The 17,449-nt window shown below is 46.0% G+C and overlaps 1 protein-coding gene across 1 annotated transcript in view; it reads right to left on the minus strand.

Annotated features, from left to right (window-relative positions):
- The window catches only part of PLXDC1 (plexin domain containing 1), a 103,210-nt gene continuing 85,761 nt past the window's right edge, over window positions 1-17,449 (minus strand). The window contains exons 14-15 of the mRNA XM_053569435.1: window positions 778-848; window positions 1-27 (exon numbers count right to left, since the gene is read on the minus strand). Of these exons, the coding sequence (XP_053425410.1) occupies window positions 825-848 (24 nt within the window). The 3' untranslated portion in view covers window positions 1-27; window positions 778-824. The remainder of the gene's footprint in view (window positions 28-777; window positions 849-17,449) is intronic.

The following is a 17,449-nucleotide window of genomic DNA, read 5'->3' on the forward strand; positions in this document are numbered from 1 at the left end:
GGGTTCAAATCCAGCCCTGGCCAAAAACTGCAAAAAAAAAAAAAAATGCTTTTGTAGATTGCATTTCACTGCTTTCAAATACAAGGACTTACTATCACCACTTCTGTGCTGCTTTGACTTGTACGCTTTTTTCAAAATGCGCTCTCTTGAATTCCCCCTCCTTATCTGGGACCTTCTCTGCTCCACCAAATGCCCTCAGTCTCCTTCCTTTTCCATCTCACTGTTTCCTTCTCTTCCACCCACAATTCTGTTCTGGACTCACCCATTTTAAAAACATGTCTTCCTCCAACTCGCCTCCCCCTTGAGCCATGGTTCTCTCATTCTTCCCCCCATTGCTGCCAAAGCCCTTCAGAGAGTGTGTTTGAGCTGGCTGCCTCCCGCTCTCACCTCCCACTTCTCCCTTAACTGGCACAGTCTGGGTCCCCCCTCAGCACCACAGTCACAGTGCCCTCTGAGGACTCTTGCAACCTCCTATTGCTGCTAGATTCGGGATCTTTCTCCGGCTTGGGCCTCACTTGACCTCTGAAGCATCTGGCTCTGCTCATCACCTCTCCCTGCTTGAAATATTCCTCCTGGCTATCAGGATCTGGCACTTTCCTGATTTTCCTTTTCTCTTTCCAAAAGTTGCTTGTTCTCTTCCCACAAGTGCTGGCATTCCTCCTCTGCCCTCCTGCCTCTTATTTCCTCCCTTCCCTGCTGGGTGATCTCACCCATTCCCAGGATTGCCTGTAAGTCCTCTTTGCAAACCCTTCCCCAATCTGGGCATCTAGCACTGACCTCCCTCCAGAGCGGCCTCTCCACCTGTCCAGCTGCTGGCTGAGCAGCTACTTGGGGCACCCCGCTGGCACCTGAAATTCAAAACATCCAAAATGAAAAGCATCCTCTTCCGCCTTTCCCCACCAGCCCACTTCTGCTCCTGTTTGTCTTATTTCTATTTATGGCCCCATCATTCTCCCAGTCATTAATTCCTTGTTCCTGCTTTCCTCCCACATCCAGTCACTCGCCAAGTCCCCTAGATCCTCTTACTGAAATATCTGTGGCTCCCCCACTTTGACGTTTACTTCCCTGCAGAAAGGCCTTCGTTATCTGGCTCCTCTGAACCATCACCATGGCCTGTCCTAGGTCTGCCTTTCTTCATTGTTCTCCTTCCTTCCCTTCCTCCTATTCCCTCTCTCCCTTTTGACAAATATTAATGAAGCACCTACTTTATGTCAGGCCCTGGAATTTTTTTTTGTAGAGACAGAGTTTCACTTTATTGCCCTCGGTAGAGTGCCGTGGCATCACACAGCTCACAGCAACCTCCAACTCCTGGGCTTAGGCGATTCTCCTGCCTCAGCCTCCCGAGTAGCTGGGACCACAGGCGCCCACCACATCGCCCGGCTATTTTTTTTGCTGCAGTTTGGCCGGGGCTGGGCCTGAACCCACCACCCTCGGTATATGGGGCCGGTGCCCTGCTCACTGAGCCACAGGTGCCGCCCAGGCCCTGGAAATTTTTTTTAAAAAGGCCCATTCCCAAGGTGTCGAGAGCCAGTAGGGGGCCTATTTCAGAAGTCCCACATTCCAGTGGTGGCTGCAGAGAAGTAAGCCACAGCTACAATGGCGTGTGTACTCAGGGCCTCTGGCTGGTCTCCTGGCCTCCGTTTTTAACTCCCTTCCAAGCCCTGGTATTTCTTGTGCCAGGTTAACATTCTTCAGGTCCGGTGACAATTCTCCTAGGCTCTTTGGTCAGTTCTCCATTGCCTGTATAAGTCCTCAGCATGTTTTTACAAAATTTCCCAGCCTCCTTCTCCAGATGGGTCACCAAGGTTCTCTCTCCCCTTCTACTCTCCATAGTTCCAGAAAATTCCTCTATTTGAAATTCTCTGAAAAAGCCTGGTTCCTGCCCCAGTGCCTCTCTTCTTATAGTCCCCTCCCCCATCACTCTGCCCGTGAAATTCCTAATCATGGGGCTATCTTCAGCCCTGACTTCAACAGGTGTAACTCTTCCCTCCAGCAGCATGTCCAACCCCTTGTAAGTCTCACTGTGACACAAAGCCAATGATTCCAGGAGCAAATCACCTGCTGCAGACACAGAGCACTGCAGCATCTCCCAGCTTTCTGGGGTTAACAAGCAAACCCCAAGCACCGTCTCCACCAGCAGCAAGGGTCCCATGGCAAAGGACAGATGGCCCAGAGCAGTCAGGGGACTCATCAAAGAAAGGCACATGAGACCCAAGCCTGCCACACACAGTAAGAACCATCACCAGCATGACTGTAAGAAGGAGGCCTTGGAGGGTAGAACCCAGTATGTGGCCTCTAGAGTCCATAGTACATGGCTGGTAGAGCAAACTGGAGTCCTCGGTAACAATCTACATCTCACATGCCACAACCCCAATACTTTCCTGATTTTGCCAGCAACACGTTGCTACTATTGTCTTTTAATATTGCCCTTTGTGGTGATATTTCTACATCTGCTGTGACGGTATCCTCTGCCGAGTAGATCTACTTCTTTGTGTAATTTGTCTTACCCATCCTGGTGGACTCCCAAGCTCCTTAGGATGGGGATCACAAGCCCTGCAGCATGGGAGAAGGACAGTACTAAGTTTTTGTAGACTCAAGTCAGGTTTCTTCCAAGGCAGGATAAGGCCGTGTGGGGCAGAAACCATATGCTAGTTTTGGTACTGCCTAGGGTGATTCTCAGGGTGGCTCATACACACACACACACACACACACATACACACGCATGTACACACACATATATAGGATGTGTTCAGCCCCTGAAGGAACTATTGTCTCTTCCATAATATTCCAACAGAGGATGGAATGTCAAACCAAATGGAAACCCAAACCACAAAAATAGAATCAAAATTTTAAGAAACCTGAGTATTAGGCTTCTAGCACATATGGAAATGCCTAGCTCAGTGTCTGACATATAGTACGTGTGCTCAGTGTTAATATTATTCCTTGTACACATGACAGCCGACATGAAACAAGGTGTCGGGTTGTTCTGAGATGGTGAGGGAACGTCTTCTAGCAGGTTCCCTTTGCGGAGCAGTAGGTGTTACTCAGGGGCAGAAAAAGGTTGTTCCACGTGGCCAGGTGAGCTGATCATCACTACAGGGGTTTCCGGATGGGCATTCCTGGACTCGGCAGACAATGACTGTGCCCTCTCCACATTGCACTGAAATGGCACAGGCAGCTAAAAAAAATTATTTATTCTCGGGTGGCGCCTGTGGCTCAGTGAGTAGGGCGCCGGCCCCATATACCGAGGGTGGCGGGTTCAAACCTGGCCCCAGCCAAACTGCAACAAAAAAATAGCTGGGCATTGTGGCAGGCGCCTGTGGTCCCAGCTCTTGGGAGGCTGAGGCAAGAGAATTGCATAAGCCCAAGAGCTGTGAGTCGTGTGATTTCATGGCACTCTACCGAGGGTGGTAAAGTGAGACTCTGTCTCTACAAAAAAAAAAAATAGAAAAACTAGACAGCCCTTGTGGCCAGCACCTGTAGCCCCAGCTGCTCAGGAGGCTGAGGCAAGAGAATCTCTTGAGCCTGAGAGTTTGAGGTTGCTGTGAGCTATGATGACATAGCACTCTACCCATGGTGACAGAATGAAACTCTGTTTCAAAAAAAAGAAAAAGGGCAGCGCCTCTCGCTCAGTGGATAGGGCGCCCGCCCCATATACCGTGGTTGGCAGGTTCAAACCCAGCCCCGGCCAAACTGCAACCAAAAAATAGCTGGGCGTTTTGGAGGGCGCCTGTAGTCCCAGCTGCTCGGGAGGCTGAGGCAAGAGAATCACGTAAGCCCAAGAGCTGGAGGTTGCTGTGAGTCCTGTGACGTCATGGCACTCTGCTGAGGGCGGTAAAGTGAGACTCTGTCTCTACTAAAAAAAATTAAAAAAAGAAAAGAAAAGAAATTTAATTGCCACTGTGATTGTATAAAGAGGTGATTAGATCATGGGGGTTTGCTCTTGTGAATGGGTTTGTGTTGTTGTGTGGAAGTGGGTTTATTATTGAGAGAGCGAGTTGTTATGAAAGCAAGCTTGACCCTTTCTTACTCACTGTCTTGGGCTTCCGCCTTCTACCATGGATGACACAGCATAAAGGCCCTCAAAAGATGCTAGTACCATGCTCACTGACTATCCAGCCTCCAGAACTATGGGCCAAATAAATGCCTTTTTTAAAAAATGTTTTTATTTATTTATTATTATTTTTTTTTAGAGACAGTCTCATTTTTCTTTTTTTTTTTTTTTTTGTGGGTTTTTGGCTGGGGCTGGGTTTGAACCCGCCACCTCCGGCATATGGGACTGGCGCCCTACTCCTTGAGACACAGGCGCCGCCCCAGACAGTCTCATTTTTTCGCTCTCGGTAGAGTGCTGTGGCGTCACAGCTCACAGCAACCTCCAACTCCTGGGCTTAGGCGATTCTCTTGCCTCAACCTCCTGAGTAGCGGGGACTACAGGCTCCCACCACAACGCCTGACTATTTTTGTGTTGCAGTTTGGCTGGGGCCGGGTTTGAACCTGCTACCCTTTGGTATATGGGGCCGGTGCCCTATCCACTGACCCACAGGTGCCACCCAATTTATGACAATTTTTTTTTTTTTGCAGTTTTTGGCCACGGCCGGGTTTGAACCAGCCACTTCTGGTATATGGGACCAGCGCCCTACTCACTGAGCCACAGGCACTGCCCCAAATAAATCCCTTTTTTTTTTTTTTTTTTTTTTAAGACAGAGTCTCAATTGTTGCCTTTGGTAGAGTACGGTGTGGTCATAGCTCATAGCAACCTCAAACTCCTGGGCTTAAGCGATTTTCTTGCCTCAGCCTCCCAAGTTGGTGGGCGCCCACCACAATGCCTGGCAATTTTTAGAGATGGAGTCAGCTCTGGCTCAGGTTGATCTCGAACCTGTGAGTTCAGGCAATCCACCTGCCTTGGTCTCCCAAGTGCTGGGATTACAGGTGTGAGGCATGGGTCCCGGCCCCAAATAAATTTCTATGAATAATAGTGTGTGGTGTTCAGCTTTAGCAGCATAAAACAGACTAAGACACCAACTCTTAGGATCAGCCTGCAATCCTGGTTACAAGCGGATGGCTGGCCTGCAATCCTAACCACACGCAGGGCCTGCCACAGACTCAGTAGGTAAAATGGAACTGGGGATCAAATTACAGACTGCAGACTCTTTACTGAAAACTCCTGGAGGGCATTGCTTTTATTATTTTTTGCTGTAGAAAGTGGAGAAGAGAAGGGAAGGGGCAATGGTAGGGCTTGTTCATGGCTCTGTTGTCACTGAGAGGGCTGTGGGGGGGAGAGGCACAGACCAGAAAAGCAGACCCATGGAGAGTCCATGGAGAGTCCCATTTGCGGGTCCCTCCTCTTGTTTTTGATCCTGGACATTCACCTGTCAGTGGGCAGCCAGCATTTCACAGGCTGTCTTAGAACTTGAGGTTCTGTCTACCTGGGCACATTTTCAGCTTCCTGCTGGCAAGGCAGCCTCGCCAATTTCTGCAGAGGAGCATGTACTGGAATAAGAGAGAGTGAGATCACAGGAATTCATTATCATCCCATATTCATCTTCTTTTCCTTTCTAGGCCTTCTCCCCAAGCCCCCTCCACCTCGGTGATTTTTCCCCCCTTACAGTAGCTGAGGGAATCTGTCAAAGCCAGGCCAGGAGCTTGCCTTTCTGAAAAGAAACAGCATTCAGCCTTCACCAGATGGGATCCTATCAGTGCAGCAGGCAGATAATTATCCTTTCAGGGCTGGGAGGCCTTACCATGAATGGAAATTTAAGTGTTTGCTGCAGCTGTGGCCCTAAAACCACATCATGGAAGCAGTGCACAGAGCAAGATTTACCTGAGCCAGTCTGCAGGATGCCCTGGTCATCCGAGGAGGGAGCAGTGGGGGGTAGGTGGATGAGGGTTCCCTTCCCTTGCAACAGCGTGGAACCTGCCATGCCTGAACCTCCAGTCTCTGCTTAGGGACCAGAGCAAGTCAGCATATCCTTTTGGCCTTGCTTAAGTGGGCTACTCTCCCTGTGAGGATCCAGAACTCAAGAGCAGATTTTAGGATGAACATATTTATCCTTATTTGATGGAGGAGAACTCTAATAAAGTGTACTCATTTGCCACCTGGAAGAAAATCTCAGACCCCATTTCAGGTATAAATCAGATGGTGATTTATTATACTTGCACAGGCGGGTCACTGCCCCAAAGGGCAAACGGCCTTGAAGAGAGGAGCAGGGTGATTTTTATACCCTTTTTGTGCTATGTGGTAAGCCAAGCAAAAACAGAAGCAGAACGAGGCCGGTTAGCTCAGGGACGGGGTTACAATCAGGGGGCTACAACGTGGCGGGGTTACAGTGAGTTGGCTCAGGGGGTGGCATCATGGCAGCTGGCACGAGGACAAACTTGGCTTGGGAAATTTTGCTTGAGTAAGCTTTCCACCATTGTTCAGCCATTGCTAGGGGGTTGGGGTAAGTTCCACCATTGTTTTACCTGTTGCTAGAAGTTTTTGGGAACTCAGGGAACTTCCTTGTTCTATTCTGAAAACTGTTTGAGGAATTAACCCAAGGGGGGGCATTGAGACATGTGGGGACTTAGGCTGAGACAATTAGGGGCCTATAGGGGTCCTTTTGCTGGGTACCACATAAGCAGCTGCCAATAATGGTGAATGCTGCCTAGGAAGGTGATGAACTTCTCCTTACTGGCAGTATTTAAACAGATACTGTCTGGCCACCTTCTAGGGATAATGCAAAGACCTGACGTGAGTGAGAGTTGGCCTCCTATGTCCTCCAAAGCCTCTTTGCCTCTATTGGCTCCCTTGGGTAAGAGGATGAACTTGGGAGTTGACATAGGCCCAGGGTTCATGTCCTGGCTCTACAGCCAGCTATAGTCGGTCACTTAATGTCTTATTTAAAATAACTTACATAGGTATAGTTTATCTTTTTGATAATAGACAATCATTATTAAAAACAAAACAAAACAATTTATTGTGAATACTTTCCATCCCAACATCCCAAGGTTGTTTTTTGTTTTGTTTTGTTTTGTTTTTGAGATAGTCTCATTCTGTCACCCTGGGTCTCTAGAACAGTGGTGTCTTTATAGCTCATGGCAACCTCAACTCCTGGGCTCAAGGGATCTCCTGCCTCAGCCTCCTGAGTAGTTGGAATTACAGGTGTGTGCCACCACAACTGGCTAATGTTTTTCTTTTTTTTTTTTTTTTTGTAGAGACAGAGTCTCACTTTATGGCCCTCGGTAGAGTGCCGTGGCCTCACACAGTTCACAGCAACCTCCAACTCCTGGGCTTAAGCGATTCTCTTGCCTCAGCCTCCCGAGCAGCTGGGACTACAGGCGCCCACCACAACGCCCGGCTATTTTTTGGTTGCAATTTGGCCGGGGCCGGGTTTGAACCCGCCACCCTCGGTATATGGGGCCGGCGCCTTACCCACTGAGCCACAGGCGCCACCCGCTAATGTTTTTCTATTTGGGGGGAAAGACGGGGTCTCACTCTTCCCCAGGTTGGTCTGGAGATTTTGTCCTCAAACAATCCTCATGCCTTGGCCTCTCAGAATGCCAATACTATAGGTGTAAGCCACCACACCTGGCCTCCAAAACACATAGTTTTAACTTGTTCTTGTTTATTAATAATAGCTATATACTTAATTCTTTAAAAGCAGCACTGTGATGGATGTGTTACTTAGTTCAATGTAAGCATTTCACATTGTATATCAAAGCAGTACCCTGAACCCCATAAATGCATCAATGTACAAAGTTGTGATTTAATAAAAAATAAAAAAACAAAACAAAATAAAAGCAGCAGCTTCCTCATCTAAAAAACAGAATAAATGAAATTGTGGAGATGATGCAAAAATTAATTAAAGGAATGCACATAAAAGACTTAGCATTTAATTAGTCATTTATAACATGTTGATGACTGATCATTATTCAAAACTAGCCCTGTCTCATGGAAATATTTTCTAGTAGCCACATTAACAAAGTAATAACAAACAAATGAAATTAATTTAAATAAGTTCTTTAGCCCAACATATTCAAAACATTATCATTTCAGCTTATGATCTATACTAGCACATCTCAGTTGGGACCAGCCCCATTTGAGGCACTCAGTAGTCACAGGTCGATAACAGCTGCCATATTGAATAGTGTGTACTAAATCTTCCTTCTTAGCTCTCCTTTGGTTTACCATAATTCTGAGCGTTCAGTCTGCCAACTCATTTAGGTTTTAAATATGGATTAGATTGTATTGTCCTCTATTTCATGTGATTTCATCTTGTCCCACTGACTCTACAAGAAAGCCCTGTACATGCCACTGGCTCTCACTTTCTATATTTCCAAAACTACTTTTCTGGCCCCCAAAGGCGTGTTTTGATTGACATCCTTGGGAATCCAAACAGCGAGTAAAGATAATTGCTTCCTTTCCACCTTCTGGCGTGCAATGCACAAGATGCTTTGCCTTGCTTGGACCACAAAAGACATTCTGTAAATTTTAGCTCTCTTTGTTCTGTCATTTGTGGTGGCCAGAGTTGAAGTTCTGATGAGAGCTTCTTAGAAGGGCTACGTGTCAGAGGCAGTGGGCCTGGGAAAATCAGTTAGAGCTTTAGTTTCTTTTATCCTTGAAAGAAAGGGATGTGAATTCCCACCGTGCTAACCTCAAATGGAGGACTATGATAATCAGATGAGATGCTGTTCTGAGAAGGTGTTTGGAAAACTAAGAAGATCCATCAATATGAAGTGTGATTTTATTTGGACTGAATTCAGCATCATGCTAGGGCCTGGGCCAAGGAGGAATAGCGGTGGGTGCTTAGATGGGTCCACCTGGGGCATGCGCTCTGCTTGCCCTGCCTTCAAGACTTGAACATGTGAAAGTGTTTTGAAAGCTGTAAAGCCCTATCCAAGGGATCCTTTTATTTTGAGCGGGTGTGGAGGCAGTGGTGGGAGTGCCATCTATGCCAGACTGATGAGGAGCTTTGTTTTACTAGAGCACAGGAAATAAAACTGGGGCAAGAGACCGGCATTCATCTGGGTTCTTATAATTGCTGGTTGTCACATCCACACAGTTGCTTGAAAAGAAGAAAAAGTAACAGAAAATACCATAGTGGATATGTCTTTAACCATCACACCCAAGGAGAAGAACTAGAAGTTTGGGGGGAGGGAGGGAGGTTTTCTGCTTCTCTGAGGTCTCTAAGGCAGAATTACTTTCTTCGTCTTCTCTCTCTTTTTTTAAAAAGACTAGTGTCACTCTGTTGACCCAGGCTAGAGTGCCATGTCATCAGCCTAGCTCACAGCAACTTCAAACTCCTGGGCTCAAGTGATCTTCTTGCCTCAGCCTCCCAAGTAGCTGAGATTATAGGCGCCTGCCAGAACACCTGGCTAATTTTTTTAATTTTTAGCAGAGATAGGGTATTGATCTTGTTCAGGCTGGTCTCGAACTCCTGAGCTCAAGGCATCCTCCCACCTTGGCCTTTCAGAATGCTAGGATTATAGGCGTGAGCCACCACTAATCCCACAATTACTCTCTGAAAGGGGCTTTGGTAAATTGTCATAAACAAAGGAAAGGAAGAATTACTTTACAGCCTTTTGGTGCTTGATTTTTTTTTTTTTGGCCGGAGCTGGGTTTGATCCCGCCACCTCCGGCATATGGGACCGGCGCCCTACTCCTTGAGCCACAGGCGCCGCCCTTGGTGCTTGATTTTAATTTGACTCGAGACAGAGTGTGGTGGCTAACACCTGTAATCCCAGCCCTTTAAGAGGCAGAGGCAGGGAGGGATGTCTGAGGCCAGAAGTTTTCAGCTAGACTGGGCAACATAGCAAGACCCCATCCCCACAAAATTAAAAAATAGCCAGGTGTGCTGGTGCACACCTGTAGTCCCAGCTACGCAGGAGGCTGAGGCAGGAGGATGGCCTTGAGCCCAGGAGTTGGGAGTTTCAGTGAATTGTGACAGTGCCACTGTATGATGGCCTAGACAACACTGGCCCAAACAAAAAATAAAGAACAAAATCTGCCCTGAGCAATGGTCCCACACCTCCTACGCTCTTTGCTCCTTGGATGTTTATATCATAGGAAATGATTTTCTTCAGAAACTGAGAATCTGGACTATATAACCAGGCAAGGAAGGAATTTGTTCCAGAAACACTTGCAATGCTTCTGGCACTTTATCCATTTTGTGTCCTTTCTTTGTGCAGCAGGGTTGCCTATGAATCATATAATTTGGGTTTTGAGGATGGATAGTTAATTTGTGCTTTTTCAAAAATTTTGTTTATTTTTCTTTTTCTTTGTAGAGACAGACTCTTGTTATTTTGACCAGGCTGGTCTCCAACTCCTGATGTCAAATGATCCTCCCACCTCAGCCTCCCAAAGTGCTGGAACTGCAGGCATGAGCCACCATGCCTGGCCGATTATTATTATTATTTTTTTTTTTTTTGCACCAAATATCCAGAAAGCCGGCAGACCCAGTCCTGCAGACTGAGTGGGCCATGCTTCTGTGTCCGATGTTCCATTGTCTTGGTTCTGGGGCTACAAGAAACATCCATCTCAGGCAGTGCCTGTGGCTCAGTGAGCAGGGTGCCGGCCCCATATACCGAGGGTGGTGGGTTCAAACCCAGCCCCGACCAAACTGCAACAAAAAATAGCCGAGTGTTGTGGCGGGCGCCTGTAGTCCCAGCTACTCGGGAGGCTGGGGCAAGAGAATCACCTAAACCCAGGAGCTGGGGGTTGCTGTGAGCTGTGATGCTACAGCACTCTCCCGAGGGCAGCAAAGTGAGAATCTCTCTCTAAAAAAAAAAAAAAGAAAAGAAACATCAATCTTTGCTTCTCAAGAAGGAAAGGAAGCTGGAAAGCTGGAGAAATGAGGATTCTAAATTTGGGGTTCTGGTTATTCTGTAGGTCTAGAGATTAGAGGTTCCCTCTTCACTGTGGGTGGAGGCCTTATCCTGCCCTCCCACAGGCCTTTAGCTCACAGCCCATCCAAACTCACAAGCCAGCAAAAAAGCCACCTTCAGGCTGTCTTGTCCTTACATGGCTTTGAAAGAACATGAAGGCTTTTTTTTTGAGACAGAGTCTCACTATGTCACCCTCAGTAGAGTACTCTGGCATCACAGCTCACAGCAACCTCAAATTCTTGGGCTTAAATGATTCTCTTGCCTTAGCCTCCCAAGTAGCTGGGACTACTGGTGACCGCCACAATGCCTGGCTATTTTTGGTTGCAGTTGTCTTTGTTGTTTAGCAGACCTGGGCCGGGTTCGAACCTGCCAGCCTCAGTGTATGTGGCTGGCGCCCTACTCACTGAGCTACAGGCACCAACCCATGAAGGCTTTTCACCTTGTTTTATTTCCATCAAAAGATCCATGAGAGGCTTGGTGTCTGTGGCTCAAGCGGCCGCATACACCTGAGCTGGCGTGTTCGAATCCAGCCCAGGCCTGCCAAACGACAATGATAGCTGCAACCAAAATATAGCCAGGTGTTGTGGCAGGCGCCTGTAGTCCAAGCTACTTGGGAGGCAGAGGCAGGAGAATCGCTTGGAGCCCAGGAGTTGGAGGTTGCTGTGAGCTGTGATGCCACAGCACTCTACCCAGGGTGACAGCTTGAGGCTCTGTCTCAAAAATAAAAAAATTAAAAAAGATCCATGAGAGGATATTCCTCCGGGGAGGAAGAGAAGAGATTCAGCTGGGTTCACCAGCACCCCACTTGTTCGACATTCACTCTTTCCATAAATCTGCTCTGAATTTCTACTGGGTGTCAGACCTTACTGTGGGTGCTGCTTAACCTGTTTTTAAAAATGAATTGTAGGGCTGGGTGCAGCGGCTTATACCTGTAATCCTGGCATTCTGGGAGGCTGAGGCAGGTGGATCACCTGAGCTCAGGAGTTCTAGACCAGCCTGACCAAGAGTGAGACCCTGTCTCTACTAAAAATAGAGAAATTAAGTTGGGTCTGATAGCTCACACCTGTAATTCTAGCACTCAGAGAAGCTGAGGTGAGTGGATTGCTTGAGCTCAGGAGTTCTATACCAGCCTGAGCCAGAGCAAGCTCCCAGTCTCTACTAAAAATAGAAAAACAGACTGGGCGTGATGGCTCACACCTGTAATCATAGCATTCTGGGATGCCAAGGTGGGTGGATTACTTGAGCTCACAGGTTCAAGACCAGCCTGAATGAGAGAGAGACCCTGTCTCTAGAAAAATAAATAAATAAATAACCAGGTGTTGTGGTGGGTGCCTATAATCCCAGCTACTTGGGAGGCTGAGGCAAGAGAATTGCTTGAGCCCAAGGGTTTGAGGTTGCTGTGAGCTATGATGCCAGAGCACTCTACTGAGGGCGACAAGTGAGACTCTGTCTTAAAATAAATAAATAAACAAATAAAAATAAAGTTAAAAAATAGAAAATCAACAATGACAAAACTAGCCAGGTATTGTGGCGGGCACTTGTAGTCCCAGCTACTTGGGAGACTGAGGCAAGAGAATCGCTTAAGCCCAAGAGTTTGAGGTTGCTATAAGCTGTGATGCCAGGGCACTCTACCCAGGGTGACAGCTTGAGACTCTGTCTCAAAAAAGGTCCCCCAAACAACAAAAAAACACAGAGTGAGATGCGGCGCCTGTGGCTCAAGCGTCTAAGGTGCCAGCCACATACATCTGAGCTGGCGGGTTCAAATCCAGCCTGAGCCCACCAAACAACAATGGCGGCTGCAAACAAAAAATAGCCAGGCATTGTGGCAGGTGCCTGTAGTCCCAGCTACTTGGGAGGTGGAGGCAGGAGAATTGCTTGAGCCCAGGAGTTGGAGGTTGCTGTGAGCTGTGACGCCACAGCACTCTACCCAGGGCAACAGCTTGAGGCTCTGTCTCAAAAAAAAAAAAAAAGAAAAGAAAAGAAAAAACACAAAGTGAGATTCTATCTCAAAAAAAAAAAAAAAGGAATTGCAATAATTAATGTAATTGAGATTTAAAAGGAAATAGAAAAGTAAGCCCAATGCTTTGTCTGGTCTACTTATAAAACAATCATCCTGGGTACTGAGACGCTCTTTCAGAATGAATCACTTAGGGAAGTTCCCAGGGTTTAATTTCTACAGGTAGAATTCTGTAACAGCCCTTTATTATATCCTTTTATTTATTAAAGGATATGCAAATAAGTTAGTCTTTGCAAGATAAATACAGGTGTACTTCATTTTAGTGCAGATAATTAATTTTGACAAAATTGAAGGTTTGAGGCAGCCCTGCTTCAAGCAACTTTATTTGCAACATTTTCCCAGTAGCACGTACTGACTTCGTGTCTCTTCTCACATTTTGGTAATTCTTGAAGTACTGCAAACTTTTTCTTTCTTTCTTTTTTTATTTGTAGAGACAGAGTCTCACTTTATCGCCCTCAATAGAGTGCCATGGCATCACACAGCTCACAGCAACCTCCAACTTCTGGGCTTAGGTGATTCTCTTGCCTCAGCCTCCCGAGTAGCTAAACTGCAAACCTTTTCATCATTATTATATCTGTCATGGTGATCAGTGATCTTTGATATTATTATTATAATTGTTTTGGGGTGCCATGAATAGCCCTCATGTTAGACAGTGAACTTCATCGATCAATGTTGTGTGTGCTCTGACTGCTCCAATGACTGGCCATTCCCCTGTCTCTCTCCCTCTCCTCTGGCCTCCCTATTCCCTGAAACACAACAACATTAAAATAAGGCAGTTAATAAAGAAAAGCCATTGGGCGGCGCCTGTGGCTCAAGGAGTAGGGCGCTGGTCCCATATGCCAGAGGTGGCGGGTTCAAACCCAGCCCCGGCCAAAAACCAAAAAAAAAAAAAGAAAAGCCATGCGTCTTTCACTTTCTTTTTTTTGGTTAAGCCTAGAGTATCGTGGCCTCAGCTTAGCTCACAGCAATCTGAAACTCCTGGGGCGCTGGGGCTACAGGCGCCTGCCACAACCTAACCTTGGCTAATTTTTTCTATTTTTAGCAGAGACAGGTGTCTTGCTTTTACTCAGGCTGGTCTCAAACTCTTGCGCTTAAGGAATCCTCCTGCCTTAGCTTGCCAGGATGCTAGGATTACAAGTGTTGGCCACCACTCCTGGCTGGATCTTTCACTTTAAATCAAAAGCTAAAAATGATTAAGTTCAGTGAGGAAGGCATGTTGAAAGCTGAGATAGGCCTCTTACAATAAACAGCCAAGTTTTGAAGGCAAAGAAAAAGTTCTTGAAGGAAATTAAAAGTGCTACTCCAGGCCAGGCATTGTGGCTTGCAGCTGTAGGCAGGAGGATAGCTTGAGCTCAGGAGTTTGAGACCAGCCTGAGCAAGCGTGAGACCCTGTCCTTTAAAAAAAAAAAAAAAAAAGTGCTATTCCAGTGAACATATGAATGATAAGAAAGCAAAATGGCCTTATTGCTGATATAGACAAAGTTTTAGTAGTCTGATAGAAGATTGAAACAACTGCAACATTCCCTTAAGCCAAAGCTTACTCCAGAGCAAGGCCCTAAGTCTCTTTTTGTGTGTGTGTGTGTGTGTGTGTGTGGTTTTTGGCCGGGGCTGGGTTTGAACCCGCCACCTCCGGCATATGGGACTGGCGCCCTACTCCTTGAGCCACAGGCGCTGCCCCAAGGCCCTAAGTCTCTTTAATTCTGCGAAGGCTGAGAGGTGAGGAAGCTGCAGAAGGAAAGTTTGAAGCTAGCAGAGGTTGGTTCATGAGGTTTAAGGAAAGAAGCCATCTCATAACATAAAAGTACAAGTTGAGGCAGCAAGTGCTGATGGAGAAGCTGCAGCAGGTTATCCAGATCTAGCTAAGATCATTGATGAACGCGGCTTCCCTAAACAACAGATTTTCAATATAGATAAAACAGGTTTCTATTGGAAGAAAATGCCATCTAGGACTTTCATAAGCCAGAGAAGAGAAGTCAATGCCTGGCTTCAAAGGACTGTCTTGTTAGAGGCTAATGCAGCTGGCAATCTTAAATTGAAACCAGTGTTCATTTGCCATTCCAAAAATCCTAGGGGCCTTAAGAATTATGCTAAATCTAGGTCAGGCGTGATGGCTCATGGCTGTAATCTTAGCACTTTTGGGAGGCTGAGGCAGGTGGATCGCCTGAGGTCAGGAGTTCAAGACCAGCCTGAACAAGAGCAAGACCCCCATCTCTAAAAATAACCATATGTTGTGGCCTGTAGTCCCACCTATTTGGGAGACTGAGGCAAGAGAATTGCTTGAGTTTAAGAGTAGTGAGCTATGATGCTGTGGCACTCTACCAAGGGTGGCAAAGTGAAGCTCTGTCTCAAAAAAACAAAACAAAACAAAAACAAGCAAACAAAACCAAGAGACAAGAGTTCGGAAGAAGTTGATTCCAACCCTCAGGCACAAACTTGAGGTGGTACAAGACTTCAGTGGAGATAGTAACTAAAAATGTGATTAAAAAAAAGCAAGAACTAGAAGATGTGACTGAATTGTTGCAATCTTATGATAAAACTTGAAATTCTTTTTTTTTTTTTTTTCAGTTTTTGGCCAGAGCCGGGTTTGAACCCACCACCTCCAGTGTATGGGGCCGGAGCCCTACTCCTTGAGCCACAGGCACTGCCTGCTACAGAGAAATTTTTACTGAAAGGAAGAATCAAACGATGCAGCAAACTTCATTACACAGCCATTCCAACCTTTAGCAACCACTACCCTGGTCAGTCAGCAGCCATCAACATCTAGGTTAGACTCTCCACCAGCAAAAAATTACAAGTTGCTAAAGGATCAGATGATCATTAACGGTTTTTTTTTCTTTCTTTTTTTTTGAGACAGAGTCTCAAGCTGTCGCCCTGGGTAGAATGCTGTGGCATCACAGCTCACAGCAACCTCAAACTCCTGGTCTCAAGTGATTCTCCTGCCTCCACCTCCCAAGTAGCTGGGACTACAGGCATCCGCCACAACACCCGGCTATTTTTTGGTTGCTGCCGTCGTTGTTGTTTGGCTGGCCAGGCTGTATTTGAACCCGCCAGCTCAGGTGTATGTGGCTGGTGCCGTAGCTGCTTCAGCCACAGGCACCGAGCCATGGCTTTTTTTTTCTTTAGCAATACATTATTTTTAAATTAAGACATGCACATTTTCTTTTTAGACAGAAAAAGCACACTTAACAGACTACAGTATAGTGAAAACATAGCTTTTATATGCACTGGGCAACTTAAAGATTCATGTGGCTCTTCTTTTTTTTATTGTTAAATCATAGCTGTGTACATTAGTGCAATCAAGGGGTACAATGTGCTAGTTTCATATACAATCTGAAATATTCTCATCAAACTGTTCAATGTAGCCTTCATGGCATTTTCTTAGTTATTGTATGTAGACATTTGTATTCTGCATTTAGTAAGTTTCGCCTGTACCCATTCTAAGATGCACTGTAGGTGTGGCCCCACCTATTACCTTCCCTCCACCCTAATCTCCCTCTCCCTTCCCCTCCCTTGGCCCTTTACCCATATTCTTGTGCTATAGTTGGGTTATAGCCTTCATGTGAAAGCTATAAATTAGCTTCATAGTAGGGCTGAGTACATTGGATACTTTTTCTTCCATTCCTGAGATACTTTGCTAAGAAGAATATGTTCCAGCTCCATCCATGTAAACATGAAAAAGGTAAAGTCTCAATCTTTCTTTAAGGCTGCATTATATCCCATGGTATACATGTACCACAATTTGCTAGTCCATTTGTGGGTCGATGGGCACTTGGGCTTCTTCCATGACTTAGCAATTATGAATTGGGCTGCAATGAACATTCTGGTACAGATGTCTTTGTTATATTGTGATTTTTGGTCTTCTGGGTATAAACCTAGTAAAGGAATTATAGGATCGAATGGCAGGTCTATTTTTAGGTCTCTAAGTATTCTCCAAACATCCTTCCAGAAGGAACGTATTAGTGTGCATTCCTACCAGCAGTGTAGAAGTGTGCCCTTTCCTCCACATCCACACCAACATCTCTGGTTTTGGGATTTTGTTATGTGGGCTACTGTTACTGGGGTTAGGTGATATCTCAAAGTGGTTTTGATTTGCATTTCTCTGATGATTAAGGATGATGAGCTTTTTTTCATGTGTTTGTAGATCGTGCGTCTGTCTTCTTTAGAGAAATTTCTCTTCAAGTCCCTTGCCTACCCTGAGATGGGATCACTTGTTCTTTTCTTGCTAATATATTTGAGTTCTCTGTGGATTCTGATTATTATTAGACCTTTATCAGAGGTATAACCTGCAAATATTTTCTCCCATTCTGAGGGCTTTCTGCTTGCTTTACTTACTATGTTCTTGGCTGTGCAGAAGCTTTTTAGTTTGATCAGGTCCCAGTAGTGTATTTTTGATACTGCTTCAATTGCCTGGGGAGTCCTCCTCATAAAATATTCATGCTGGCTGATTCCTTCAAGAGTTTTCCCTGCACTTTCTTCAAGTATTTTTATAGTTTCATGTCTTAAGTTTAAATCTTTTATCCAGTGAGAGTCTACCTTAGTTAATGGTAAAAGGTGTGGGTCCAGTTTCAG

The sequence above is a fragment of the Nycticebus coucang genome, chromosome 18 (genome assembly GCF_027406575.1).
Source record: "Nycticebus coucang isolate mNycCou1 chromosome 18, mNycCou1.pri, whole genome shotgun sequence".
Classification (NCBI taxonomy): Eukaryota; Metazoa; Chordata; class Mammalia; order Primates; family Lorisidae; genus Nycticebus; species Nycticebus coucang.